This window comes from Mustela erminea, chromosome 19, assembly GCF_009829155.1.
Source record: "Mustela erminea isolate mMusErm1 chromosome 19, mMusErm1.Pri, whole genome shotgun sequence".
NCBI classification, from domain to species: domain Eukaryota; kingdom Metazoa; phylum Chordata; class Mammalia; order Carnivora; family Mustelidae; genus Mustela; species Mustela erminea.
In genome coordinates this window covers 4004619-4032172 of record NC_045632.1, presented here as the reverse complement: position 1 = coordinate 4032172, position 27554 = coordinate 4004619, and the positions used below count along the sequence as shown (strand labels likewise).

At 57.3% G+C, this 27554-nt stretch overlaps 2 protein-coding genes and 2 non-coding genes across 4 annotated transcripts; all 4 read right to left on the bottom strand.

Annotated features, from left to right (window-relative positions):
• Nucleotides 1-686: 686 nt before the first annotated feature.
• Nucleotides 687-8891, bottom strand: NOP53 (NOP53 ribosome biogenesis factor). Its single transcript, XM_032325218.1, has 12 exons — nt 8632-8891; nt 8097-8161; nt 6338-6449; nt 5534-5733; nt 5099-5169; nt 3897-3992; nt 2499-2603; nt 2205-2408; nt 1763-1938; nt 1539-1605; nt 853-929; nt 687-747 (listed from the first exon to the last, which is right to left on the bottom strand). Exons 1-12 carry the CDS (start codon nt 8853-8855, stop codon nt 687-689), a joined length of 1458 nt encoding a protein of 485 aa, XP_032181109.1. The 5' UTR covers nt 8856-8891.
• Nucleotides 1386-1495, bottom strand: LOC116580380. The gene has a single exon (XR_004281633.1). It is a non-coding gene; the product is annotated as a small nucleolar RNA SNORD23 (small nucleolar RNA).
• On the bottom strand, nt 7084-7206 carry LOC116580376. Its single transcript, XR_004281629.1, has one exon. It is a non-coding gene; the product is annotated as a small nucleolar RNA SNORA54 (small nucleolar RNA).
• A 1689-nt stretch (nt 8892-10580) lies between the features above and the next one.
• On the bottom strand, nt 10581-26840 carry EHD2 (EH domain containing 2). The gene is made up of 6 exons (XM_032324925.1): nt 26713-26840; nt 24483-24949; nt 23895-23992; nt 19600-20012; nt 14192-14356; nt 10581-12415 (listed from the first exon to the last, which is right to left on the bottom strand). Exons 2-6 carry the CDS (start codon nt 24884-24886, stop codon nt 11864-11866), a joined length of 1632 nt encoding a protein of 543 aa, XP_032180816.1. The 5' UTR covers nt 24887-24949; nt 26713-26840; the 3' UTR covers nt 10581-11863.
• Between the last annotated feature and the right edge of the window lie 714 nt (nt 26841-27554).

The window sequence follows — 27554 nt, the reverse complement described above, 5'->3', positions numbered from 1 at the left end:
GAATAAATAAAATCTTTAAAAAAAGGACAGCAGGTGCTGGGCGACCATCAGAACTGCCCATCGCCTGTGCAGCAGGATGGCAACCGAGACCTGCCTCTCAGTCACCTGGGCAGAGACGTGGGCCATTTCCCTCACACCCAGCTGTGATCCCCACTCTCCCTTCTTGGCTCCCCACCAGCCGGCGAGCCCCATCTCCTCTGCTCCCTTCCCCAAACATCTTGCTGCGCCAGGCTTTGGTGGAGATGAATGTTCTGGTACCGGCACCCCCAATGTGCTAGGGAGGGACAGAGAGAGACGCTACCCCCAGGAGGGGGACAAGTCACACGTGAGCCCGAGGGGTCAGCCAGCAGTGATTTATTGTGGGGTAGGGGCTCCGGCATCCGTGGTGGCTACAACCTGGGGACAGAGGAGAGGGGGCTGAGGGTGCGGGGGCGGAGGAAGAGCCCCACGACCTCATCCCCTCGACACCGGCCAACTCCGGTTTGGACCTTTCCATTTCCCTCTGGGGATCCTCCCCCGCCCGGACTCTGGGTCCAAAGGCATCTAGCACAGTGTCCCCTCCCAAGTAGGACCAGGGATCCCACCAGGAAGGAGGAACAGACAAGGGCTCCTTCTCCTCGGGCAGCTTAGAGGGGCTCCTGCCACAGCCCCGAGCCCCGTCAGCCAGGCAGGGAAGGGGGCGCCACTCACTGGATCTCGCGGAACGCGCGCTTCTCCACAAGCTTCACTTTGTACTTGCGCTTGAACCTGCAGGAGGGAGCGGAGCGGTCAGTGGCCAGCAAGCCCACCAAGTGCAGGGGCGGGAGGTTTCCCGAAGCCCTCACTCCCCGCAGCAGCCCCGGGGACCCTCACTTGGCTCTCTCCCGGGGCTCGATCATGTTTCTCTTCTGGAAGCTCTTGAAACGGTCGCGGAGAATGTTGCCTTCCGGCTGCGGGACACAGAGAGGGAGGCCTCAGTTGGGGGGGGCCCATCCTGGCCCTGGGCTGGTGGGGTGATGTGGAGGGACCCCTGGGCTAGGTCCGCAGCACCAGCGGGATGGAGCCTGAAGAGGCGGAGAGCATGCCGGGCATGGGGCAGCAGCAGCATGGGCAGGGTTCAGACCAACAGGGCGCGTAGCCCCCGGATGAATTAGAGTTGGCTGCAGCCCTGAGCTAGGCCCAAACCGCAGGGCCTGTGGCCGTGGCGAGGCGCCCAGGGCCACTGAGCAGGTTCTAAGTGTGTGCAGGACAAGACCGTGCTGAGCTTTAAGGAGACCTGCCCAGCACTGAAGGGGAGAAAGGTGGGGCCGGGACCCCAGCGGCTGCTTTGGGACCCGGCTGGGAGGGCATTCCACAGGCCGTAGGCTCCAGTCATACCAGCGGGCCCCTCAGCCCCGAAGACCCCGTGCCCTCAGCCCCCAGGCGTCAGCCCAACCGGCCCAACCCGGGGGCAGCCGTGATGTCGCCCATAGCCCCTGCGGGCACGGGGAGCAAGGATGGGTATCATCACTGGGCACGGGGGTCTCCCCTACAGCACAACACCCCAGGCGGGCAAATACCTTCAGGGTCCTGAGCGAGTCAGACAGCTCCGAGCTGAGCTGCACGTCGATGTCGGGGGCCTGGTACCTAGAGAAAATGGGCAGGGGTGTTCAGGGGGTTGGCCTCACCCACGGCAGCAGGCCTTCCAGAACAGGGGGCTCTGTGGGGAGATGATCTTCCAGGAGGAGGCCAGGAGGGAACTGGGACCCCAGATCCCTGCTCCCCACCCCAAGCCAGGCCTCACTTGAGCCGCCCCAGCCTGCGGGGTCTGTCCGCCTCGGCCAGCCGCTGTGCCCGCCGCCGCTCCCGCCGCCGCGCCAGCTCCGCCAGCCGCCGCGCCACCTGGGCCTTGATCCCACGTAGCCTGAAGAGCTCCTGGTGCCGGAGCCGGGCCGCCCGCACCTCGGCCTGCTGTACCCGCTGCAGCAGGGCCGGGTGGAGTCAGGGGCCCGGCCGAGCACCATCCCCTGGGAGACCTCCCCCATGCTGAGACCCCTCCAATGCCACCTCCCCCCGACTTCCCAGCAGTTTCCCGAAACCACCTTCCTTACCCACTGGTGGTCTGCAAATCCCACACCCCCAATATAAGCATCAGGGCAGCAGAGACTCGATCTAGAACATGCCCCGTCACACCCTGAGCCCACACGCTGCCGGAGAAGCAGCAGGCTAGAGCCCAAAGCGCTCACCATCTTCCGCGCGACCTTCTCCCGCCGCCGCTGTTGCTCGGTCTTCTTCTCTGCCACAGCCAGCCGCATGGGTGCCGGGGAGGCCTCCACTCCTTCAGCCGGCTCCCCTCCAGCCTCGGGCCCCCTGTCCTGGCCCTCGCCTGGCTCCCCCTCCCCGTCTGACTCCTCCAGCAGCCCCTGACACATCTCCTGGAATGCAGACTCCTGGGGGGGGGGGGGTAGCGGCGTGTCAGGGGCAGGGTGGGGGGCGGAGGGCGGGCAGGGGCAGGGCGGGGCGGGCAGGTGTGGGCTCACCTGGGTGGCAGGCTGCTCCGAGGCGGGCAGCGCCAGCCGCCTTTCCAGCTTCTCCGCCTCCTTCTGCCGCTGCAGTTCGACCTCGTGGGCTGCCCGCAGCAGGGTCTGGGAGTGGGAGGGGAAGGGGTCAGGGCTGAGGACCCAGGGACTTACAGACAAACCCAGCCTCCCACCACTGTGTCCCAGGCCTTCCTCCACCCCACCCCACCCCACCCCCGCGCTGTCAGGGGGTGCGCCCTCCTCCCGCGCCCGTCTGCTCCGCCAGTTCTCTTAGAGGATGGCCTGATCCCTGATCTCTGCACTCGGTAGTTTTGTTCATGCAAAACGCAGAACAGGCAAACATGTAAAGACAGGAACGACAGTGGGGGCCGCTGAGGGAAGACGGGGCGGGGGGTGGTGATGGCTGATGGGCGCCAAGTTTCTTTTGACGGGATAAAAACATTCTAACATACTGGTGAGGGCCACTCAGGCCAACTCTGCAGAGACGCTAAAAACCATTACATCCCACGCAGTGAGTGGGCGAGTCCTAAGGCGTGGGAGCGCTCTCTCTGACACAGTTCAAAGAACAAGAGACATGGACCAATCTTCTCACGTTCTCCCCCGACAGCCAAGCCAGCCTGTGGAGGACGGCGACGGCCTCCGCCTGTGACCGGCCTCCTCCTCCTCCCGCTTGGCGGCGGGCGCTGGCTTCGCCCACACCGTGCATCAGGCGTGGAAAACTGCTCGCTCTGTTCCGGGTCAGCTAAGGGGCCCATTCGTCATGAACGAGGTGGAAGGGCACTCGCTCAAGCGTCCCGCGTCTGCTCCACGATCTCGATCTGTCTCTGGGAACCTGTGCTCCCCGAGGCCAAAGAGTGTCCCCACTGCTCACGATACCCGTGCTCAACGGACATCACGGACATACAGTGACTCTCACAGCCAGGTGTCCGCTGGCGACCTAGCCTAGATCTTAGAAAAATCTCACCGGCTCAGACTACTACCATTTCTTTGAGGCCTTTTGCATCTAAGCCCGTGGACTCCCCGAAAAGTGGCATGGCGTGGTCTCATACACCTCCAGGCCTTTGTACACACGGTCTCTGGCACACGCCTGAGAACACCCGTTCCCCTCGCTCCCCACAGCAAACTCCTCCTCAGACCTCTGGTCTAAGCTCTGATATCCCCTTCCTCCAGGAAGCCCTCCCTGACCCCCAAGGCTGGGCCTGGCGACTCCTCTGGGTTCCCTCATCCCAGCCCTCTGGGTCATCACTGTCTGTCTCCCCTGCTGGACCATGGGCCCCAGGAGGGGAAGTGGGGGGTCGCCTCAGTCACTGTCGACTCCCCAGCAGCGGGCGGACACAGGAGCCCAGGGAGGCCAAGCCAACCAGGTGGCCAGGCCACAGCTGAGGAGCGGCTGCATACCTGGTGGTCCTCAAAGGACGGGTTGTAGGAGGCTCCAGCTGGTGTCACCTCCACGGCAGGGACCTGGGAAGGCTTGGTGTGCAGATGCAGTGGCCGCTGGAGGAGGACAGGACTTATGAAGGCTGGCAGCCCCACAACTCGAGAACGTGCATGCGCTGAAGCCGGTTCTCCAGGCGGGGCAGGTGGCAGAGGCCTCCGCAGGGCCCACGAACCTTCCAACTGGGAGGTGCCGGTGGGTCCGGCGTCTAAGACAACGGACACCTGCTACCCAGCTGCCACGCTACCCAAGGGAGCCACAGCCCCAGGATGAGAAAGCTCCCTGCGGGGGGTGGGGGGCTCTGCCTGCCTTTCCTGAGAAAAGTCCCCATGACCCCTGTGGTAGGCACCACTGGTAAAAACATGGGTACAGGGCACCTTGACTCTAGTCCTCAGTCTGTCACCCTGACACCTGCAGCAGCCTTGGCAGAGGGTGGGAGATGGTCTCTGTCATTCAGAGCACAGGACAGTGGACAGAGGGCTGGCAGAAGCCCCTGGTGTGGCCCGGCCCCTGCCAGGAGCTTGTAACAAATGCAGAAACCCGGGTCTACCAGGCCCAAATCTGAATCCGATCAAGACCTGTGCCTCAACAAGACCACGGCAGGGATGGGGGATGGTGGTGGATGTCCCTCTGGCCTTCGCCCAGAAGCCTGGGAGTAACCCTAGAAGCCCCCGGCCCCCACCCACTCCCCACACCCAACTGCCCACCTGTCGCAGTGCTTCTGCCCCAGGGCGTCGTCTTGGGTCCCCCCTCCCCGATCCTGGCACGTCCACCCACCAAGATCCCGCCTCCTCAGAGCTGCCACCAGGACCCCACTCTTCTATGCAAAATCACTAACAGGAAGACTCCAAAACCCAAGCTCCTTCCCACCAGGCCAGCCTCCTCTGAGCTGTTACTCAGCCCCGCCCTTGTACTCCCTCGTTCCCTGCCCGGAGGCCCTGTCGGCAGAGGCCCCTTCTCAGGGAAGCTTTGCTCATCCCCCAAAGCACCCCACCGACCGCCAGCACGTGGCCCTCTCCTCTGGAGGCACCAGCTCGAGGCCTGGCTCCTGCACGCGCAGTCTTGGCCCCCGGCTGAGACTGAGGTTCTAGGGTCCCAGTGCAGTGCCCACCAACCCAGCCCTGCTCTGACCGGTCGCCAAGGACCCTCTGTGCCACAGTCTCACCTTCACCCCTTTCTTCTTGGTCTGCTCCAGGAAAAAGGCGTCCTGGCCAGCCAGGGGCCGCTCCAGAGGGTCTGTGGAGGCATTATGGGGTGGCTGCTGGGGGCTTGCCAGTGTGGCCTAAAGGGCTCCCTCCCACCCCTCCTCCCAATAAAGACAGCACCAAAACATGGACAAGGGAAGGATGGACTCTCAGACCCCAAAGGGTTTTGAACGCCAGGCAAAAGAGCATACGGACAGGTCCCAAAGCAGAAGGGAGCCAAGGGGCAGGGGGCAGCCCTCAGGAAAGGGAAGCCCAAGACACTGAACTCTGTGGAGGGATCATCGAATTGCCTGCCAACACCTCCCTCTGACCCTGTGCTCTTGTGCAGCACACAACCTGTAAAACTGTGCATGGCAGCCTTGTCCCCACCCACAAGTAACAGCAGGGGCACTCACTGTCTTTGGCCCAGAGATCATAGAAAGGCCGCTCGACGGTGTCTTGGGGCCCGGGCTTGGCTTTGGTAGCGGGAGGGTTGAGAAGCCGGGCCTGTGCCCTGCGCACCTCCCGGGGCAGCTCGCCCTGCTTGGCCAGCTTCTCCCATAGCTGCTCCTTCCGTTTGAGCTTCCTGGCATTGGGGACCTGGTGAGCGAGGACGCTGGGTGGAGGAGAAGTAGCACAGATGGATAAAGCAGAGGCCTAAGAAAGGGCCCAGCTCCTCCCAGTCGGGCTCTGCACCCCCACTACCCAGCAGCTCCTCTCCCAGGAGCACCTCCTCTGCACTCCTCCTGCCTCTCCCACCCAGCCAGGTCTATCTCCAGCCCGGGCCTCTCCCCTAACCCGAGAGCCAACAACGTGGGGGCCTCTGCAGGTCTCCCAGGAACCTCACACATCATTTCAAAACTGACCTCAGTTGGTCCCCACAGCCGCTCCTCCCATACCCCCATCTCAGAGTCTACCCCGTCACTCATCCAACCTCCCCTCCTTCACAGCTGTCACTAAACCAGCCGGCTGGGCCTCCCGATGGCTCCCAGCCATCCCTCCTCTCCATCCCCAGAGCTCCTGGCTGGGCCGAGGCCCTGGCCCCCACCTCATTTCCTCCAACCCACCCGCAAAGGCCCTGTCGGATCCCATCCCTCTCCTCCAAGTGACGCTCACCTGACCTGACCCCCTTCCCCTGGAAGTAAGTGGCGGCTGCACAGGAGGACAAGATGCCAGAGCCCAGCAGGAAAGACGGGTCGGGGGCGGGGGGCGACACTCACTCTTTGGGGGCAGGGACCTTGGATGTGTTCTCTAGGATGAGGTCAACACGAAGAGGTTTCTTGAGAAGAAGTGATCTTTTCTGACTTCTGGTCCTCTTCTTCAGCTCTGGGGCTGGGAGAAAGGAGAGCAGTCGAGGGCTCAGGCTTCCTCGCTTCCCAAGAGCAACTCCCCACCCACTGCGTTTCAGCCCCACAGCAGCCATCAGACCCGCATCCCAGGGCAGACGAGGAGGCCCCAGGCTGGCCCCAGGCTTCCACCTGGGGAAAGAGGTGCCCAGAGTGTCCAAGCTCTGCCCAGCCCCCCCACTACACCCATTTCCTGGGCCACCTGGAAACAGCCCTGTGCTTGAACAGAGAGAGGGTCAAACCCACAGCCCTGTCCTCTAAGGGCCTCCAGACAAGGCAGGAAAACCAGGAATGCTAACGAGAAAGAAGGCGACCAAGGAACACTGAGGCCCAGGGAGCTGAACTCGGGACCCAAAATGGCTGCTTCTCAACACGATGCTTTTCCACCTTCTCTCACCTGACAGTGAAAAGCAAACTCCAGGACCAAACACGCTAGGACAGAACCCACGTCCTTCCGTTTCCTAGGCTACGTCCTAAAGACTTCACTCCTCTGTGCTTCCAAATGGGAACCTTATACGCCTAACTCACGGGGTTGTCTGGAAAGGTCATGACTGCAACAGCATGAGGCACCGTGATCATCTGGGAAAGCCCGCAGTCACTATTACCTTTCTTTTTCCTCCCTGTGTCCCCAGGACCTGAAACTGAGAGCCACAAGTCGGTCAGTCACGTGTCCCTGGAGCTGCTATGGCACCGGAATGGAGCCCGTAAGCCACGGCCAGACTAACAGGCCACGAACAGTGCCTCTTTCTTTTTTAAGCCAAAACCAGAATCTATCAACTGCTTCTCCTCTGTTCCCAAAGAGACCTTACACTCGCCAAAGCAGGCCTTCGGGATTTCCCTACCTGGTCCCTGGGGCAGGTCCTGCCTTCCCCTTGCTGTTCACATGCCCATCGGCTCCCTCCTGTGAAAGGTGACCTCTTCAATCATCACCTCTCACTCGCTAGCTTAGTCTCCCGCACCTCAAAGCAGGTCCTTTTCTGCTCACGGAAACAGACCCTCTCATGTTCATTGGAACCGACCCCTGGACTGAACCCACACTTGCTCCCTAAGGGCACCCTGCTGTTAAAGAGCTTGCCATTTGCTCATTAAAGACCCTTAGCTTGTTTTCTAGCTCCTGGTTAAAGCGATTGTCTATTTTTGGTCTGTTCTACTTACCCTTGGAAAACCTACTATTCACTCAAACCATCCATAACTCACCTCTCCTGCACTGTTTCAGCAGTGCCCCTGCCCCGCCTTTCGGCAAATAAACCAAATTAAGACCAGCTCCTTACCTACTCGTTAAACTAGATCTTATTCATACTCAAGCATGTCTTACTAAAACAGGTCTCATTCCTTCCAGCTTTTCTGCAAGTTAATGAGAGGGCTGCTCATTTACGTCTGATCTACTCACAGGCAGACCCCTGCTGGCTTCCGTGCACCAGATGGAGACTCGATGAGAATTGCCAGATTGAAGACTGAGAGCTAGGATACCCCAAAATGAAAATCTGACTTGTTAGTCTTTCATTTCAGATCCTCTTGTTTATAGTAAAGACCTTTCCAGGAGGATGCCTGCCACCCAAGCCCTGTCAATCATAGAGACTAAGATGGACTATACAGAAGGACAGAGCGGGCACCACCGAAAGCTGTTCCTCACCCTTTTTCTTGGAGCCGGTGTCCACGAAGAAGAGTTTCTCATCCGGGGCCTCTGATATCAAGCCACTGGGAGACAGGAAGGAGAATGTCAGCCAGAGATGGGGAGGCTGCCAGTTGCTAGGGAGGGAGGCTTAACCTCTCAGGGGGCCCGGCTTTCCTCTAGTACTATGCACACTCAAGCACCTTCTTCCCGCCATAGGATTCCACTAGACTGAGGCCTCTCCCTTAAAATCACAGAACTCAGTACTTAACAGATCACAGCGCTTAAAATATCGTAATATTTCATTCTCAGCATTACACAAAGGTGGGTGCACGGGACGCACTTAGGCTACAATTACTAGTCACTTGCCTGAATTATAATTTAACACTGGGGGTCCTGTATCTGGTAACCCAACCAAGACCCTCAACCTCACCTCAGAGGGCAGAGACACGATACAGACACGCGCAGCACCCCGGATGTCCCCCCCAAGCACGCTTGGCCTCGTACCCCGCCTCGCCGAACGTGACCCAGCTCCCGGAAGTCCCGCCCCACGCACCCGCTCGTGCGCTCCTGCAGCCGCACGTCCTCCAGGAACTGGTCAACTTCCAGACCCAGCGGCTCCTGGGCGAGCCGTCGCCAGCCTCGTTTCCTGTTTCTTGGGCCTCGCCGACGCCGCCTCAGCGCCGGGTCCACCGAAGTGGGACGGAAGCCCAGGAAGCCAGAATCGGCCTCGCTTTTCAAGCACGGCGTGCTGCCACGGCCACTGCCTCCCGGCGCCATCTTGGCAAAGGAAGCATTTGGTCGCCGGCGCCCCAAAGCCCGTTTCTGGCCTGCGCGCGCAGATCTCCCGCCCCCTCCCGTGACCTACTTCCGGTAACCGCAATCTGGGTAAAGCGACTGGAGCAGCCAAGGGGCGGGGATAAAGGGTAAATGTCTCCTCCCTCTTATGCAAATTCCCGTGGGCCTCGGGTAGTGGGTTGGCGGCTCCGGCCCTGAGCAAACACCTCTGCGACCGCCTAGGAAAATTTTTAAAATCTGCGTATATTTTTAGTTTTTAACTTACTATTTATTATTTTTAATCCAGTTGTCTTAAAAAGGAAAATCAGAATCGTCCGTGGCGGATTCGGCGAAAGACACGCTCCAGTCTCAGAACGCTTGTGTTTTTAGTGTTCTGATCCTAGAATCTTGGAAATCTAGGAGCTCTCCGAGTGCCGAGTTGGGAGCACAGAATCTCATATGCAAAGAGTGTTAGAAACATACAGGGTTGCCAGTGCAGGCTGGGAATCATAAATCCTGGACAAGGTGCATAGCTGTGCCTCACTTTCCCCGTCTGTGAAATAGGGACAATAACGGTACATCAGCCTTGTAAGTCTTTCAGGAGAGGAAACGAAATAATAAACCCACAACAGTGTAAGATTGTACTTGGGTGGGTGGGGTGCCTGAGTAGCTCAGTCGGTTAAGTGTCTGCCTTCACTGCGGTCATGATTTCGGGGTCCTGAGTTCAAGCCCCAAGTTGGGCTCTCCCTCTCCCTCTCGCTCTGTGTTTTCTCTCTCTTTTTCTCTCTCAAATAAATAATTGTCTTAAAAAGAAAAAAAAATGTGCGTGATATCCAAATGTTAGCTATTGTTACTGGCTCGCCCCCTGAAGTTTCATCTTAGAATCAACTAATCCTTGCTGTTTACAAATAAGGAAGGAAGCTTGGAGGCCCTTGGGCGCTGGCAACCATTCATAGGGATCCAGGAAGCCCAGAGAGGGAGGGGGCCACGCCGGGGATCGCACAGCGGAATCTTTGCGACCCGCCCTGGAGCCCCCCAGCCGGGACTAAAACCCGGGATTCAGCGCGAAGTCCGTGCAGCTTCGGAGTGCCCGCCAGGGGGCGCTGGGAGCCGCGAAAGCTGGAGAGCTCGCGTGGGCGGCAGGAGCGCGAGGTCAGCGTGCCCCGGACGCGGTGGGTGTGGTCGGGGCGTGGGTCCGGGGCTCAGCCCGCCGGGTCCGCAGGCCGAAGCCCCTGGGAGAGAGCGCGTGCGCACACATGGTCGTCCCTGTGGACAGCGTCACCTCTCCTCCCGGAGCCCCTTGTCTTCGGTGTTACGTGTCAGGGGTGGCGTCCCAGGTGGCGCCCGCTGGCGGGCCGGGCGGGGGCGGGGGGTGTTGGCGGAGGCACGATGTGCCCGAGCCCGCGCGATCACAACCCCACGCCCCAGGGCTTGGTTCCCAGGCCCCCGCGGCGGGAGGCGGGAGAGAGGGCTGTCCCGGAGGGAGGGCCCCAGAGTAACTTTTCTTCGGAAAATATGTCGGTCTGGCCCCCAGCCCAGGCCTGAGTCATCAGACTCTGCAGCATTGAGTCATGGCCTCCAACCCCCCCGCCCCGCTTCTGGGACCTTGGAGGGGAGACCCCCCCCCCAACCAAACTCAAGCCCTGCCCAGGGCTCTCCTTCCCGGGGAGTCAGGGAGAGAGCGATCCCCACCCCCCCCCACCAACCCGAGACAGCGTGACTTCCACGTGGAAAGAAGCCTTGGCTTTATTTGCTCTGTGGGAACGCTGTTTGCTGTTCGGTTCACAGGCCCCTCCTAGGCATGGGGTCGGAGCAGGGCGGGGGTGGGGGGTGGTGCGTGCTGATGGGTGTGGGAATCCCCGAGAGCATCGTTGGGGGGGGCATCATCCCCACCTATGTCACCCTTCCCCATCTTTCCCATGGGGTCCCCAAGCACTAGTATATGGTGAAGGCACCGAAGGGTGGAGGGCAGGACGGCAGGACGGGAGGGGTCCCTTTAGGGAGGAGAGGGGAGGGCTATAGCACCAAGAGCCCCTCCCCCCAACACATCCCCAGAAAGGGGACTAAAATAAAGCCCAGGCGCCTTTATCTCTGGTAGGGGCTCTACTTAAATAGGGGCTGTTGGCAGAGGAACTGTGCCTCAGTCTACAATTCAGGCCACCAACGGTGGGGAGCCTGGGGGAGGGGACCTCCAGGCTGGGTTTTCAAACCAGGGCGGTGGGCGGAGGCCAAAAATACCTCAAAGTGGGCACACAGTCTGGGCGAAGCAAAGCTCCGAGGGGCTTTTCTGTTTGCTGAGAATCCTTATTAAAGAAAGGGGTGTGCCCGGAAGTGGGCAGAGGAGCTGAAGAGGGGTCCCTTTGAGAAAGTAGTGTCTCCCCTCTGAGCTCCCAGGTCCCAAGGCCTGAGAACAGGGTAGAGTTGTGGGCTGGATGGGCAAGAAGTGAGGAAGGGGTTCTTTGTGTTGGTTATTGCAACCGGATGGCCACTGAACTATGGGGAGAGGCAAGGGGTTCTGTCCAGAATTGGGGCTCAGACTGGTTAGGGCCGGGTGTGTGTCTGTGTGCATTTGTGTGACGGTGTGGGTGCTCTCTCCTGAGGATGTCAGCCCCCTGAGGGCAGATGCATGTGTCTGGGTTGCTGTCTGCTGTAAGGCCCGGGCCCCAGAACAATCCCTGCCCATCCAAACGTAGTACGTGCTCAATAAATACTTGAATGAACAATGATTGAATCGACGCCTCTGTGTGTGTGTGTGCACGCGCGTGCGCGTGTGTTAATGTCCCCATGATGTGCCTAAATGTATGTGAGGGTAAGGGGCATGGGCCAGGCAGAGAAGCCTTGCCCCTCCCCTGGTCCCCATGGTCTGGCGGAGGGGAGTGGAGAGAGGCCCAGCCGTACAACTGAGGAGGTGGGCAGGTGGCAAGCGTGCAGGCTGGGGTGGGGGTGTGCGTGCAGCCGGCTGGCGCTCGGGGCCACAGCAGGGCAGGAGGGAGGGAGGGAGGGCTGCTGGCTCATTCCGCAGAGCCCTTGTGGCGCCGCTTAGAGGGCGGCACGAGGCGGCGGGGCAGGTTGGCGGGCAGCCCGTGGCCCTCAAGCTTGGCCTCGATGAGGTGGCTGGCCAGGGCGAACTCCTCGTCATCCAGCATGCCATCCCGGTCGACGTCGCTCAGCTTCCAGATGCGGCCCAGCACCGAGTTGGGGAGCTTGGTGCCCACCATCCAGGTCTTGGCCTTGGTGCCGCTCAGCTTGCCATCGGCCGGCGCCAGGTTGTAGAAGATCTCATCGTACTTGGACTTGTCCTTGGTCACTACCCACTCGGCCTCGTCGTCCGAGCCCTCCTCGCCGTCCTCCAGGGCCTCATCGGGCCCCCGCTCCACGAATGGGCCCATGTGGGTGCCCTCGAAGGCGCCGCCCTGCACCCCCACCTCGGTGCTCTCCAGCTCTTCCTGCCGCAGCAGCGGCATGAGCTTGGCGATGTCGTGGGTCAGCATCTCGTCCAGGGCTTCCAGCAGCTTTGGCTTCAGCGAGTGGAACTTGGTGAAGTCGTGAGCCATCAGCATCTCCTATTGCGGGGGAGGGGGGAGGAGAGAGGAGCCCTGAGAAGTCAGGGGGCAGCGGAATCCTTGGGTGGCAGGTGTTGACAGAGAGGTGCGAACCCGTACAACCCACCTGTCCCAGTCGGACACCCACCGCTCAGAAGAGACTGGGGCAGCGGGGTCCTGGGAGCCCTCCCCCTGTGCCAGGCACGCCCCCACAATTACTGGACGGGGGGCCCTCTGATGACTTGCCAGCTGGTAGAGAAGGATTTCAATATTCCGAGATCGGTCCCAGCCTTTCCTGAGCACAGCCCTGGCTCTAGCCAGCCTCTGTGGCACCCCAGGCTGCAGCTGGCCGGCACCCCCACCCTGGTGCAAATCGAGAAAATTCCATTCCTGCCGTTAGTTCCATCACCCCACTTCACAGAAACAGGGGAGCGTGGCTTGCTGCCAAGTTTGGAGGTTTAGCCTGGGATGGCCAGATTGTCAGGAACTTGGGGGACACCCTGCCCACAGAAGATGACTTCTTCTAGAGCAGCCATGCGGCTGGATCTGTAGCCGTGCTGCTTCTGTCCCGTGTCCCCTCTGAGTCGCCTGCACCAGGAGACTCACAGCACAGACCGATCCGTTTCATGGACCACACTGATTTCCAGCACCAAGGCAGAGAAGCCCGCTGATCTGGACACAAAGGGGTAGAGGTTGGCGGGGGTCTGGACTCCAGGGCCTGCCTGCCCAGGTCCCAACCCAGTTCTGCCACCTAGGAGCTGTGTGTCCTCAGGCAAGTGACTTCACCTCTTTGGGCCTCGGTTTCCACATGTGTGAAACGGCTCAATAACATTAGCGCTCCCCTCCCTTGGGGGGTAGGAAAGGCTAAATGAATTCATCTGGATAAAGCGTTCCAGAACTGTCAGTGTAATCGTATTAGCTGCTGTTTATCTAGCCCCGTGCTTCCCAGCCACAGGAGATGTTGCCCTTCCCCAGTGGATGCTTGGCAAGATCTAGAGACATTTTTGATTGTCACATCTGGGGCACGCTACTAGCACGTAGAAGCCAGGAGGATATGAACATCCCGCAATGCCCAGGACACCCCAGACCACAAACGCTCTGACCCCAAATATCAGTAGTGCTGAGGCTGAGAAACTTGATCTAGACCCCCAGCTTGGTGCCACACACAGGTCTCTAGAATTGTCCTTTCCAGTAGAGGAGCTACATGTGGTTATTTAAATTTGAGCTAAAACTAAATAAAACCTAATGGGGCTAGCGGCTACCAAACTGGAAGTCAGAGTACAGAACATTTCCATCATGGCAGAAAGTACTATTGGACAGCACCATCCTAGAAAGTGTCCTTAGAGAGACTGGACCAGGAGCTTTCCGCCCCTTCTCCCTCATCCCTCCTTGCTGGCTGGAAGGCATACAGAATGGCTAGAGTTTTGGAGCCATTCTGTACCATGTAGGGATCTTGGAACTGGAGGCTAGGGATGGGAGGAGAACGGAGATAAAAGGGGACGCTGTTCCTGGCTCTGGAAAGCACCAAACCAGACCACCTTCTAGGACTTCATGGAGAGAAACAAACTTCCATCCTATTGAAGCCGAGGTTCCCTGGGGTTTTGTCTTCATTTCCTTGTCCTAACTCACAAAACCGTGCCCTCAGGGAACCATTTGCAGGAGGTGCTTTCCAGAACCTGCCCTGCATCCCTTCTGTTCTCAAGGCCCCACCCTGAAGCCCACAGAAGCTGACCCCTTCCGCCTCCCCCGACGCCCCCCATGACCCTCCAAACCCCGCTCCTGGGGACAACCTCCCACCTGCATCTTCTGACAGTCCGGAAAGTCGCCAGGGGATATGTGATGCTCCAGCTGGATCTTGGCAAAGATGACGGGCAGCTTGAGGATAAGCTGCTTCTTCTTGTTCTCCTTCCCAAACACGGAGGGCATCTCCTTCTTCAGGTAGCTGATGATGTATGCGTGGACCTGCGGGAGGACAGTGTCGTCACCCGGGGCCCTGAACCCAGAGCTCCTGATCCGCGTGGCCCGGAGGGGGCCTGAAAATGTGCATTCTGACCCTTCCAGGTGAGAAGCTGCTGCAAGAGCAGAAGGGCCCCTCCTCTCCTAGGCAATCCACTCCCCACCCCACATCTACATACCAGCTGGAGCCTCTGCCTAGATTGCCTTGTCCACATTCCTGGACAGCTCCGTCTTTTGACGCCCAGCAGAATCTGGGCCCGGACCCCATCTGTTTTCACTGCTTCCCACCTCAGGGGCCAGCAACCCCATGGGCCCTGGCAGCACTGCCAGCCTGGGGAGACACAGCAGGCCTCCCACTGGTTTTCTGGCTTCTCTTGTCCCTACCATGCCTTCTCCAGGCAGCAGCGGCTGCAGAGGTCTTTCTGATTTTTAGGAAACAACACCAGATCATGAGACACTGCTCCAAAGTCTCCATCTGCTTTTTATCCAAGTACAAAATTCCGACCATAGCTGACAAGTCCCTACGGCAGCAATTCTCAAAGTGTGGCCCGGGGAACCCCAGGGATTCCCTCCCCTCCCCAACCTCTTTCAGGGGTTCACACAGTCAAAACTATTTTTATTACAATACCAAGGTGCTATGTGTCTTTTGTGCTCCCATTCCTCCTCCCTGGGTGGGGGGGCAGTGGCGTTTTTAAAGGCAACAGGATTCGTGATACTGTAACTGACTGAGTGCAGGAACAGATGTGAAAATGCAGAGGTCTTCTCAGGAGCCAGACATTTAAGGGACTTGCAAAAATGTAAAACCGGGCCACCGTCCTCTGTAATTTTTTGTTTGTTTGTTTGTTTATTTGGAGATAATTTTCATAAAATATATGGGACTTAGCCCATGTCCTAGGCTTATGGTTATTTAAAAACTGATCTTCTGGGGCGCCTGGGTGGCTCAGTGGGTTAAAGCCTCTGCTTTCGGCTCAGGTCATGATCCCAGTGTCCTGGGATGGAGCCCCGCATCAGGCTCTCTGCTCAGCAGGGAGCCTACTTCCTCCTCTCTCTGCCTGCCTCTCTGCCTACTTGTGATCTCTCTCTGTCAAATAAATACATAAAATCTTAAAAAAAAAACCTGATCTTCTAAAATCTACTATCCTTATTAATATAAGTTGAACTATCATAAGTCATGCATAACATTTATAATCCACTAACTGCTGCTTACTAATAGTTACATGGTTATTGTTGGTTGAGCAATAATACTAGATGAATATTAAACATTTTCTTCAGTTTTAACTTCTGGTATGGCCAATGTAGACAGATTCAACCCATGTACCCATACAGTCTTTGGGGCGCTCAATCATTTTCAAGAGTGTCATTTGCTCCTGTGACTGAAAGTTTTGAGAACTGCTGCCCTCCAGGATTTGGCTCCTAGTGTTTTATCCCATATCCTTCACCCTTCCTTGCAGCCCCATGTCAGCTTCCTCACCTGCCATCTTTGTACCAGCATGCTAATCTTTTTCTTGCCACAGGGCCTTTGCACATGCCACTGTCTGCCTACTACTCTGCTCTGATTTCCCCAAGCTGGTTCCCTCAGTATTTCCTCACAGAGGCCATCCTATGAGAAGCAGGTGCCCCAACCACCGCCATCCAATTATTTTCTACTGTCACTTCCCTGGCCCCCATGATGTTTATTGCGACCCATCCTTATTTTGCTTATCTCATGGCTTACTTATTCTGTCTCCTTTCATCAGAATGGGAGCTCCAGGAGGGCTGGGACCTTATCTGTTCCCTCTGTCCCCAGTACCGGCAAAATATGCACAGAAAGCACTCAAGAAATACTTGTGGAGGGTAGCAATGAACTTGGGAACCTTTGAGCCCCAATCTCCAAAGTTATCAAAAAATAAACAAGAAGGGAAGAATTGTGAACATTCACATTTTTGAGCAGGAAGCTCAGTAATTAACTGCATATGCTTAAATAAAAATAGACTATATCTGTAAAAAGACACAAGAAACTCCTCATGGGGGCTGCCTCCAGGGAAGAGGCACTGCGAGGTGGTGGGGGCAATCAGGACTGGGAGGGAGCATGTTTAACCCAGCTTAACTGCTTTACCATGAGATGGTCTTAAAGGTTCAATGGAAAACATTCGTTTGAAAGTTCTCTTAATGAATCATAGGTTTAGAATGCTAAACATTTTGGCGGTCCCTGGCTGGTTCTAAAACCTCATGTCCTCCCAACTCCACCACTCTGCCTCCTCCAGCCACCCTGGGCTCCTCCTTCCAGGCTGTTCTGCCTCAGGGCCTTTGCACTTACTGTTCCCTCTGCCTGGTAGGGCCTCCCCCAGACCATCACTCTCCCTCCTTCAGGTTTCTACTGGGAGACTCTCCCTGACCTCCTTAAAACAGTCCCTTGCCAGTCTCCTTTCCTCTGCTTCATTTTCCTTCCTGATCCTTATCACATACAATACTGTATGATATTATAGATTCATTTGTTTAATGCCCACTTCCCCAGTAAAAAGTAATTCTACAAGGGAAAAAAAAAAAAACAGCATTAACTCATTTGTTCCCTGCTGTAACTTCAGGGCTCAACAGAGTGCAGAAGCACGTTGTAGTGCTCGGTAACTGTTTGTTGAATGAATATCACGGGGCTGCCTCAGAGAATCTTGGTAAGAAGGTTCAGGGCATCTTGGCCTCTTTGGAATCAGACCCGCAAGATCTTGGCCTCCAGTATCGCAAAAACAGTGAAATCGCCCCTTCTCGCAGCTATCACTTCAACCAAAGGGCAGCGCCGGGTGACTCATCCACTCCCTATACGTACAGACGGGGAAACCGAGGCACCGAGGGGTAGCTACTCAGAGTCCTGAGTGTTTGGGAAGGTAAATGGTGTGAACTGTTGCTCGATGGCCAGACCAAGTGTGGCGGAATCACACGTGGGGAATGGGTGGGTGACACGGTGCAGCGGAGGGGCATAGGGAGGCTTGGTCATAGTTGGACCCTGTGTGAGGGGCACTGGAGAGCCACAGACGGGTCCGAGGTAGGGAGGGGAAGGAATGGTCTCTAGGGGTCCGGGGCCAGGGGGCAGGGGCGTGGTCAGGCTGGTGGGCGGGGCCTGTGAGCGCGGGCCAATTGATGTGAGGGGCGGGGCCTAAGGCGGCTCCTCGGGGACCCAGAAGAGGGAAGGCGGGAGGGCGCTGATGGCTTTTCCAGAGAGGAAGCGGGGGAAGGTGCCAGGAAGAGATAAGGTGGGAGGGCGGGCTGGGCCGGGGCGCGGGTCCCGGACTCCGGGGTTTGTCCGGGTTTCCGGAGCCGCCTCCTGCCCGGCGGGGGCACCAGGTGTCCGGCCCGGCCCCGCCCCTCTGTCCCACGGCCCTGGGCCCCAGCTCCCGCCGCTGTCTTCGTCCTCGAGGGGCCGGGGGCCAGGGGCCAGGGGTCCGTGGGGGACCAGGGCGAACCAGAGTAGGGCCTCAGAGAGACACGGAGGAAGACAGAGAGGGAGAAATAAGAGGGGAAGAGACAGAAGGAGAGAGCGAGGAGAGAGGGACAGAGACTGAGGGAAGGGGAGAGGAAGAGCCCGAAAGAGAGAACGAATAGGAGGGAAGAGATGGCCGCTGGGAAAGAGGTAGAAATGAGGAGAAACACACACGGAGAGACAGAGACACAGAGACAGTCCAGAGCCTGGGTGGGGGAGGAGGGAAAGGTGGATTCCGAGGCTCAGAGCTGTCCCTGCTGGGCCGCTCCCTCCCAGGGAGGATTCCTGGGGTGGGGGTAGGGGCCCTGACTCACCCCTTCTTTGCTGCTCCTTAAACCAACACCTCGGGCTCCTCCACCCCCCATAGCCTTCTAGGCCTCCCTGCCTGCCCGGTTTCCTGCCCCACCTCCACCCTGGCAGCCTCCCCTGTGAATGTTCCATTTGGCCTCCAAAATCGCTCTCAAACCAGTGCTCTCCTCCCCCTCCCAAAGCCCTGCTCTGGATCCAGGCTCCTCTCTGTTCCTCGGTCCCCAGGCTCCTCCTTGGTCTCTAGCCTCAGTCTAACAGCCCTTAAATTCCTCTACCAGAAGGCAACCTGAGTGAGACCCTATCTCTCCTGTAATCCGAACCCTTCCATGGCTCCCCAGTACCCTCAGGACAAAACGCAGGTTCCAGGCCACAGCCCTGACTCCCACCTCACTGGGCTCAGATTCAGTTACTTGCACTGTCTACACAGGGTTCAACACTGACAATTTCCCTCTTCCTTGAACTGGCCACCTTCTCATCTCTGGTCCACGCACTTGTTGGTCCCACGGTCTAGAATTCCTTCCCCTCCTCATCCTCCCTTTCCTCCACTTTGCAGCTCAGATGCCATCTCCTCCAAGAAGTCCCCCACCCCAATTCCCCATGTACCAGCCCCGCCCATGATGGGTCATCACTGTCTGGGGATGAATCTGTCTCCTCCCCTGAATTTCCTTGGTCACTGCTGTGTCCTCAATACCACCTAACACAGGCTGGGCATAGGGGAGGTTTTGTCAAATGAAGAGTGTTGGTTCAACGCCATTCATTCAATACATATTCACTGAGCACAAACTCTGTGCCAGGTGCTGGGGATACAGCAGCGAACAAATCCCGACGTCTGGCTCAGTGGCGCTTTCATGCGAGTGGAGACAGGCAGTAAACCCAGAAGCCCAGTGAATGGGCAATGTCCGGCCAGGCAGCAATGAATGCTATGAAGGAAACTACAACAAGGATAAAGCAAGACTCAGAGGCGCCTGGGTGGCTCAGTGGGTTAAAGCCTCTGCCTTCGGCTCAGGTCATGATCCCGGGGTCCTGGGATGGAGCCTCGCATCCAACTCTCTGCTCAGCAGGGAGCCTGCTTCCCCCTCTCTCTCTGCCTGCCTCTCTGCCTACTTGTGATCTCTGTCTGTCAAATAAATAAATAAATAAATAAATAAATAAATAAATCTTTGCGGGGGGGGGGGGGGGTAAAGAAAGATAAAATGGATAAAGCAAGACTCACATGATGGGAGCCGGGAGGGACTTACAGTCATCAGAAGGGAGGGCAGACAGGGAAATGTTCTGGAGCTTGTTGAGCAAAGACTTGAAGGAGGTGGGGAGTGAGCCAAGTGGGAGGGAGGCAAGGAAGAGGTGGTTTCCAGGAAGCAGGAAAAGTACGTGCAAAGGCCCTGAGGTAGAAGCAATGGGAGGCAGGGCAAGGGCAGTTCCTGCCCCCATGCTCCAGCCTTGCCTGCACATTCCACAGACACACACACACCACACCCCGTGTGCTGCTCACCCGCACCAGCCGGGCCCTCTTCACCAGGTCGTTGAGCTTGCGCAGGGCAGCGTGACGTGGTAAGCCCTGGATGTCGCGGAAGAGGTCCTGCTCCTCCAGCTCAAAGAGGCGCCGGTTGTCCGGCACCAGGAGGGGCTGGGACCAGAAGGAGCCGATGTAGACGCGCAGCACCTCGGGCGTGCCCACCACCTTGCCCAGCGCCCACATGAGTGCCCCGTAGACGCGCATCAGCTGCTGGGTCTCCACCATGTCTGCCTTGTTGAGCACAACGCGGATCTTGTCCTCATGGCCCCGCAGGGCACCGATGGCCTCGGAGAACTCGTCAGAGATCTCCAGCTTGTGCGCATCAAAGAGCAGGATGATGAGGTCCACACGCTCCGCAAACCAGCGCAGCACGGCCGGGAAGTCGTAGCCTGGAGGTACACAGAGGAAGCGGTGGGAAGGGCTGAGGTCAGCCCCGCACCCTCGAGCCTTTCGCAAGCATTCATTCCTTTGGATGGACAGTGGACTGTACGGATGTTCAGGTTGTTAACTTTTGAAAACCTTCTCTGGGCGAAACAGCCAAGGCCCCAAGAGTATCCTGCGGCTCTGCACCCGCCCCCACACCCAGAATTAAACCATCCCTCTGGCCCCAGGTCCTCAGAATTACCCCATCCCTCTGGCCCCTGGCTACAGAGGGCCATCACCTGCCCCTTTTCATTCATTCCTCAGGCAGTTATTAGTGGCATGCCCCCGTCTAGATGTACGGGTTGTTAAAATACTGAAGTGTTTCTTAACAGACTCCCCGTGCCCCTATGAACCTCCCCCTACCCCGGGGGTCTTCCAAGTGCCTCCATCACCCCAGCCCCTCCCTAAGGCTTCTGGATCTCCCCACAATCCAGCAACTGAAGAGTTCACATTGGCTCTGGTTCGGCTCTCACCAGAGGAGATGGTAAATATTTTGAATTTATTTAACAATATTTACAGAGAGTCTTTTGTGTGCCAGGCCCTATCCTGGGCACCCAGAGATACCACAGAGGACACAGAGACAAGTCCTGGCCTTCATGGAGTACCTGTCTCAAGAGGCTTCATTCATTCATTCATTCATTCATTCATTCCTTGGTTCATTCATTCATTCACACCCTTCGCTTTTGCTGCTCACTCACATATTCAGCAAGCGAGGCTTAGGAGAGCAGAGAGGAGCCACGGTGGGTGGAGGGGGGGGGGGCAGGCCTGACTTAGCGGTCAGGAAGTCCTGGGTTTGAATTTCACCTCTGCCCAACCCCCCACTCCCCCCAGCTGTGTGAACTTAAGCAAGTAGGAAACCTCTCTGAACTTGTTTCCTCTTCTGTAAAATGGAGGTCCTAACAGAATGCGACTTGGAGGGCTGTTGTGGAGATTAAATGAATATAAATGAGCTAATATATAATATACCAAAAAAGCTTATCTGTAAAGAGCCTAAAACAGTGCCTGTTTTAAAATGCATGAGCTCGGGGTACCGGGGTGGCTAAGTCATTAAGCCTCTGCCTTTGGCTTAGGTCATGATGCCAGGATTCTGGGATGGAGCCTGCTTTTCCCTCTCCCACTCCCCCTGCTTCTGTTCCCTCTCTCGCTGTGTCTCTCTCTCTGTCAAATAAATAAATAAAATCTTTTAAAAAATAAAATAAGTAAGAATAAATTACATGGGCGAGCTTTAGGCATGTCAGTTTATACCTGAATTAAACTGTTAAAATAGGGGCAGCCTGGGTGGCTCAGTGGGTTAAGCACGCCACTCTTGGCTTCTCGGGTCGTGCTCTTAGAGTTGCGGGATCGAGCCCCCCATTGGGCCCCGAGCTCAGTGTGGATCTGCTTGAGATTCTTTCCTTTCCCCTTCTCTCTCCCTCTCGCTCTCTCTAAAGATAAATAAATAAATAAATAAATAAATAAATAAATAAAATCTATAAAAAAATAAACCGTTAAAACAAGGAAACACAGGGGCGCCTGGGTGGCTCAGTGGGTTAAAGCCTCTGCCTTCGGCTCGGGTCATGATCCCACCTGGGATCGAGCCCCGCATCTGGGCTCACTGCTCAGCAGGGAGCCTGCTTCCTCCTCTCTCTCTCTGCCTGTCTCTCTGCTACCTTGTGATCTCTGTCAAATAAATGAATAAAATCTTAAAAAAAAACAACAACAAGGAAACACAGTCTGGGAACTCGGTAAATGCTCAACAAGTTTTAGTTGTGACACATGCGGGGTGCAGTGGAGGTCTCCCTTCAGGAACTGTCCCCAGAGCCATCCTGGTCCTGTTCTCTCATTCAGCTCAGGCACTGAGGACACAGACCCGTTCCCAAGAGTGGTCAGGCCAGGGAGGGGGAGCCTAGAGAGACTTAGGAGCCCAGTGGGGGCACTTGATCCAGCCTTGGGGAGTCAAGAAGGGCTTCTCAGAACCGGGGACACCGTGGTGACCTGGGGGACAAGGTGCTACCTGGCAGAACAGGAAGCTGCTGCTGACTCCCCTGCCATGCTGCTTTCTCTCCCTGAATCATGGAGTTGGATCTTCAAAACACCATCGGGAGACAGGTGCTTTTGTGATCCCCATTTTCCAGATGAGGAAACTGAGGCATGGACAGGTTGAGGGACTGACTCAAGACACATGGGTGGGAGGTGTGGAGCAGGAGTCTGCATGGGTCCCTATGCTCTAGTGAGGAGTGGGTGCTGGGGGCACCCTGTCCAGCGGGAGCAGGGTCCTTGTAGCCCCTGGGGACTTGATGGGGTGGGGGAGGGGGAATCTGCTTGTGGGGAGAAAGTGCCAGGGAACTAGGACCTCCTTCCCTCCCCAGCGTACACACACACACACACACACACACAAGCCAGGATTTGGAAAGTGTGTCTCATGCAAGGCGGGAGGAAGGGAGGGAGGTTGAGTCAGCGCAGGAGCAGGAGACGTGGCAGAGTCCCCGGGGTGCACAGCTACGACACTCACCAGGAACACAGTTGACCGCATACCCAGAGCGCCTACTGTGTGTCGCACACCGAAGTGCTTCACAGGTTTGACACTGAACGTGAACCCCCCGTGCCACCTACAAGGCTGAGGCTGTTTTTACCCTCCTTTTACAAATGAGGAGACTAAAACAGGGAGATGAGTGGCTTGCCCAGCGCCCGTGGTTTAAAAATAGCAGGGACCAGATTTGAACCCCGCCAGAGACCACCCCACCTTTGCTACAATCACACAGGGAGAGGCAGCCAGCCACGCCTCCCACCAATGTACACACATGTGCGCACACATCCTGACACAATCATAGCCACAGGCTCCAAGATGCGGACTCCCATACATACCCTTGTGCTCTCTCCAACCTCCCACACACTTGCACACAGACAGACCGACAGACTCTCCTCCTCTTCCTCTACCCAACCTGCCAGGGAAAGAAACCCCGTTCCCTTCTTTCTCCTCTTCCCACAACCTCGGCCCCTAACCGGCTCCCCTCACTGCTCTCCCCTCCTGCTCCCACAGGCCCAGCTCCGGGGGCGGCGCCCCAGGAACTCCCAGCCCCTCCCTCCTGTCTTCCCCCTCATACTGGCCGCTCGCCCTCCCATTGCTTCTGCAGCTGCCCCCTGCTTGTCTCCCAGGGGGACCCGCGCCCGCTGGGCAGCAGCCAGGGACGCCGTCTCTCCCGCGCTCCCGCCCTGCCTGGTGGCCCAACCTCCTGTCCCCTCTGCCCCACAAGGCAGACTCCTTTTACCCAGTCCCAGGCTGGCCAGGCAGACACTGCGGGGTGGCTGGGGGGGCGCAGGGTGCAGATGCTGAGCGGGCTAGGCAGGGGTGGGGGCCGGCTCCCCTGGAGGCCCCGTTGGAATTCACCCTCAGCCACTCCCCCTGCACAGCTGTTTATAAATTCCAGGCCCCGTCTTGGCCTGTGCCCAGATTCCCCCTCCCAAGCCCTGCTCAGCCCCATCTGCGGCCCAGAGGTGAAGCCTTGAACATGCCCAGAGCCCAGGGCCTCCGTGCTCGGCCTCTGCCTCCTCCCTGAGTCTCCTGGGTCTCTCTCTAAGGCTGCCCACACTTGGGATCTCTCTCTGACTTCGCGTGTCTCCCTCCATCTCTCTTGATCTCTCCCTGCCTCATCCTCCAGACCAGCCCGGACATGGAGCTGAGGCCTGCTCCCACGTGTGCACGCCCATGCCTCCCCTGTCCCCTTGGCATGCACGGACATGGAGCAGCACAGCCTTCCACGGGCTCCCTTTTGCCACCCAGCCAGCTCTGCGCCAGCTGACGCAGGCCCATGTCCGAGCAGAGAGCCAGCTGCCGCCTCCCTCAGACCCAGGAGTCTGGGCCCACTCACCCCGGCTCACTCTCTGTTTGGCGCCTGACAGGATGCCCGGGGTGTCGATGATACTGATGCTCTCCAGGACCTGATTGGGGAGCTGGGCGCACATGAACCTGAGGCAGAGGGAGAGCCGTGGGTCAGCGCAGGGAGAGGCAGGAGAGGACCCATAAGAAGGGAAAACCAGGACAGCACATTGGGGGACTCAGGTACAGAGAAGGGAAGAATCTCAAAAGATCGGGACAGAGAATAAGAACCACAACCAAAATAAATAAATAAACAAGTTAATTAATTAATCCAGAGCTGATGTTTACCGAGCACTTATTCTATGCCTTGTGCTGTGCTAATAAGCACCTCATATGGAAGTGGGACTATGGTTACCCCCATTTTCCAGTTGAAGATAAGAGAGGCAAAGAGACATGAAGTCACCTGCCCAAGGCCGCCCAGGTAGAGGGCAGGTGGACTGGGGCAGGCTGGCCACCGGCTTCAATGGAGGAGGCAGGAAGGGGGAGGAGAGGAGGGAATTGGAGCGCGAAAGAAAGAAACAAAGGCAGGGATTGGGGGGCAGAGGCAGGGAGATGCACCCCTGCTTCTCAAGCTGCACACCTGTTGAGGAAGGTGTTCCCGAAAGGGTTGAGCTTGCGGAAGGGCTTGTCCGGGTCAACCACAAGGGCGTTCCCCGGCACGGTGCCCTCGGTGTCCCCGTGCATGACTGCCACGAAGCAGTCGGTGGTGGGCTCGGGCCCCACGCGGGAGCCTGGCACCTCCTGCTCCAGCAGGTACTGGATGAAGCTGGTCTTGCCCGTGCTGTACTGGCCGGCCACCAGGACCATGGGCTTGCCGTCGAAATCGGCATCTTCCAGGGCTGGCGAGTGGAAGGCGCCGAATCGGTAGTGCTCCTCCAGGGGCAGCAGCTTGGTGCGGTAGAGCTCCTTGAGGGACGAGGTCACTGTGCGGATGGCCTCGGGCTGCTGGCCCCGGGCACCGCCCCGCTTCATCCAGCTGAACATGGTGGCTCCACGCTCCCCACTGGGCTCGCTGATGGAGATGGGCACAGGTTGGGGGAGATCTGCCTGCAAGGGGGGCACAGGGTGTGTTGGGGGCCTGCCTCACAGAGGAGGAGGAGGAGAAGGAAGGGAGCTGGAAGGTGGGATGGGTGGAGGAGGATGGGAGAACTGGCTGGGGGTGGGGTGGGGGCAGCAGAGAGCACGGGAGGGCAGGAGGTGAGGGTTCCCGGAGGAAGATGGTGATTTCAGCTTGAGGAAGAGAAAGAGATGAGTTGTGGGATGATGGAAGTACCAAGACTGATGATGGGAGACCAAGGGATGATGAGCACCAGATGCGGACACAGTAAACTGACCATGGATCAGCAAACTCTGGCCGAGCTGACATTTGAACAGCTCCCTTCCATGCACAGCAAGGATCCTGTGCAAGACGGGCAGAGAGGATGGTGTGTGCCAAGGCCTCGAGCTGTGAACGTCATGGAGCAGGTTGCGGGACACAGGAGGGGTGAGAAATAAGGCTGAAGGGTTGGCTGAGTGCACCCAGGTCATGAGGGGCCTCAGGTGATCCCAAGAATATGAAGATTTCTGATCACTGCAGGCCAGATGCTGCTCTAACTCATTTAATCTTCCTAACAATGTGGTAAGGTAGGGCTATTATTATCCCCATGTTTCTGATGCACAAAGGAAGCTCACAAAGATAGCAATAACTTGCTCAAGATCACTTGGTTAGAAAACGCTCAGTCTGGGACACCAGGCAACCTGACCTCGGAACATGTACTCCTATCACAGGTCTGTGTTAGAAAGAGAGAATTACCAACTCAGCAGCAACAAGCACCCCCATCCAGACTGTGTTTTCAGTATCCCCTTACTATCTTTTCATTCTCTGTAGGATCTGTAGTAATGTCCCCTCTTTCATTCTTGATATCAATCATTTGTGTCTTTTTTTCTTTTGTTTTCTTCCTTCATCAGTCTAAGTGGATGCTTATAATTTACTGATCTTTTCACAGAACCAGGCTTTGGTCAGGTTGGAGTCTCCAAATACCATTTTCCATTAAACAAACAAACAAAAACAGAGCTTCTTGTAGAAATGACTGATTCCAAGGCTGGAGCAGGAGAACAAAATGAGCCTGATCAGGTAGTGGGAAGGTGGGCAAAGATGTAAGGGACATGCTACTGGGAAATTGGACCAGCCTAAAGGAGTTCCCACTGGCCAAAGATGGGACGATTTGAGCATCAAAATTAACTGCATATCAAAAATGTTAAAACCCATAAAATCACAATGATACTTAAAGGAAAATAAATATATAGAGAGGAAAAGGAGTAGAGGGGAAAGAGTGTCAGAGAGATAAAGGAGAGGCGGGAGCTGGGACCTGGGATGTTGGCAGAAAGGGGCAGGCCTGGGTGGTGTCCTGGGCAGGGAGGGGTCTGAGGGACATTTTAGAGGTAGCTGGACAGGCCATTGCGTTGGTGAAGTAGCAGAGGAGCTCTTGAGTGGGAGGAGGGGCCAAATAGGACAGAGATGGGTGAGGTCAGTAGAGGGAGACTCCAAGGAGGGGATCTCTTCTGTCTGAGAGGATGGGAAGGCGACTTGGGAGTGGGAGCAACTGAGCACGAGGGGAAGGAACAGGGAGGTCAGGGGGGGCACTGTCACAGGCTGGAAGGAGCTGGAGGGAGATAAGGAGGTTTCACGGAACGGGGTGCTGAGGAACCGCTACACACTGCGGGGGGTGGGGATTGAGAGTCTTGGGGGCGGCAGGGGAATAATCAGGCTTCTAGACTCCGCGGACCGGGCGGGCTTTGGCAGGCGACAGTGGCGGTCGGGGACCACTCACCGATGGGCGCGCAGGCGGCTGCACCGGGCGGCGGGCTGGACGGGGGTCCCGCGGGGATCCGAGGAGCCCGCGGAGCGGCCTGTGCTCCAGGTCCTGTCCCGAGCCGTCTGAGCCGGGTGGGGCCCAGAGCCGGGAGGAGGGAAGGGAGGGGCGGGGGGGGGGGCGGGACCAGGCGCCCCCCCTCCCTAAACGGGAACCCGGCCTCTGGAGCCCCCTGGTGGACGGTGGCAGGGCGGCTTCTCGAGATGGGTGAGTGCGAGGCTTTCAATCCTGGTTCAAAATCCAGATCTCTGCCGCTCCTCTTAACCTGGGAATGCTAATATTAATACTACGACTAACAACCACAGCAGCAGCAGCAGCAATAATAATAATAATAATAATAATAATTTTAAAACTTACCTGACTTCATGAAATTCCTCTTCTCACAACCCATCCTGGCTTCTCTCTTGAGAACTCAAAGTAAAAGCCAAAGCCCTCAATGGGGCCCACAAGGCCCTACACGCATCTGCCTGTTCCCTCTGCCCTCACCTCCCTCCTTTTCCCTCTGGCTCACTCTGCTCCAACCACACTGACTCCTTTGCTGCTCCTCAAGCACTCCAACAGCCCTCCAACTTCAGGGCCTTTGCACCTGCTCTTTCTGCCACCTAAAAGGCTCTTCCCCCAGGGATGCGAACAGCTCACTCCCTCCCCTCATTCGTGTCTGCTCAAATGTCACCTCTTCACAGAATCCCTCCCTGATCTCCCTATTTAAGGCTGCCCCCCCATCCATCCATCCATTTTCACTGTTTTATTTTTCTCCAAAGTTCGGATTATTCCATATTTCTCTGCCTAAGTGACTACCT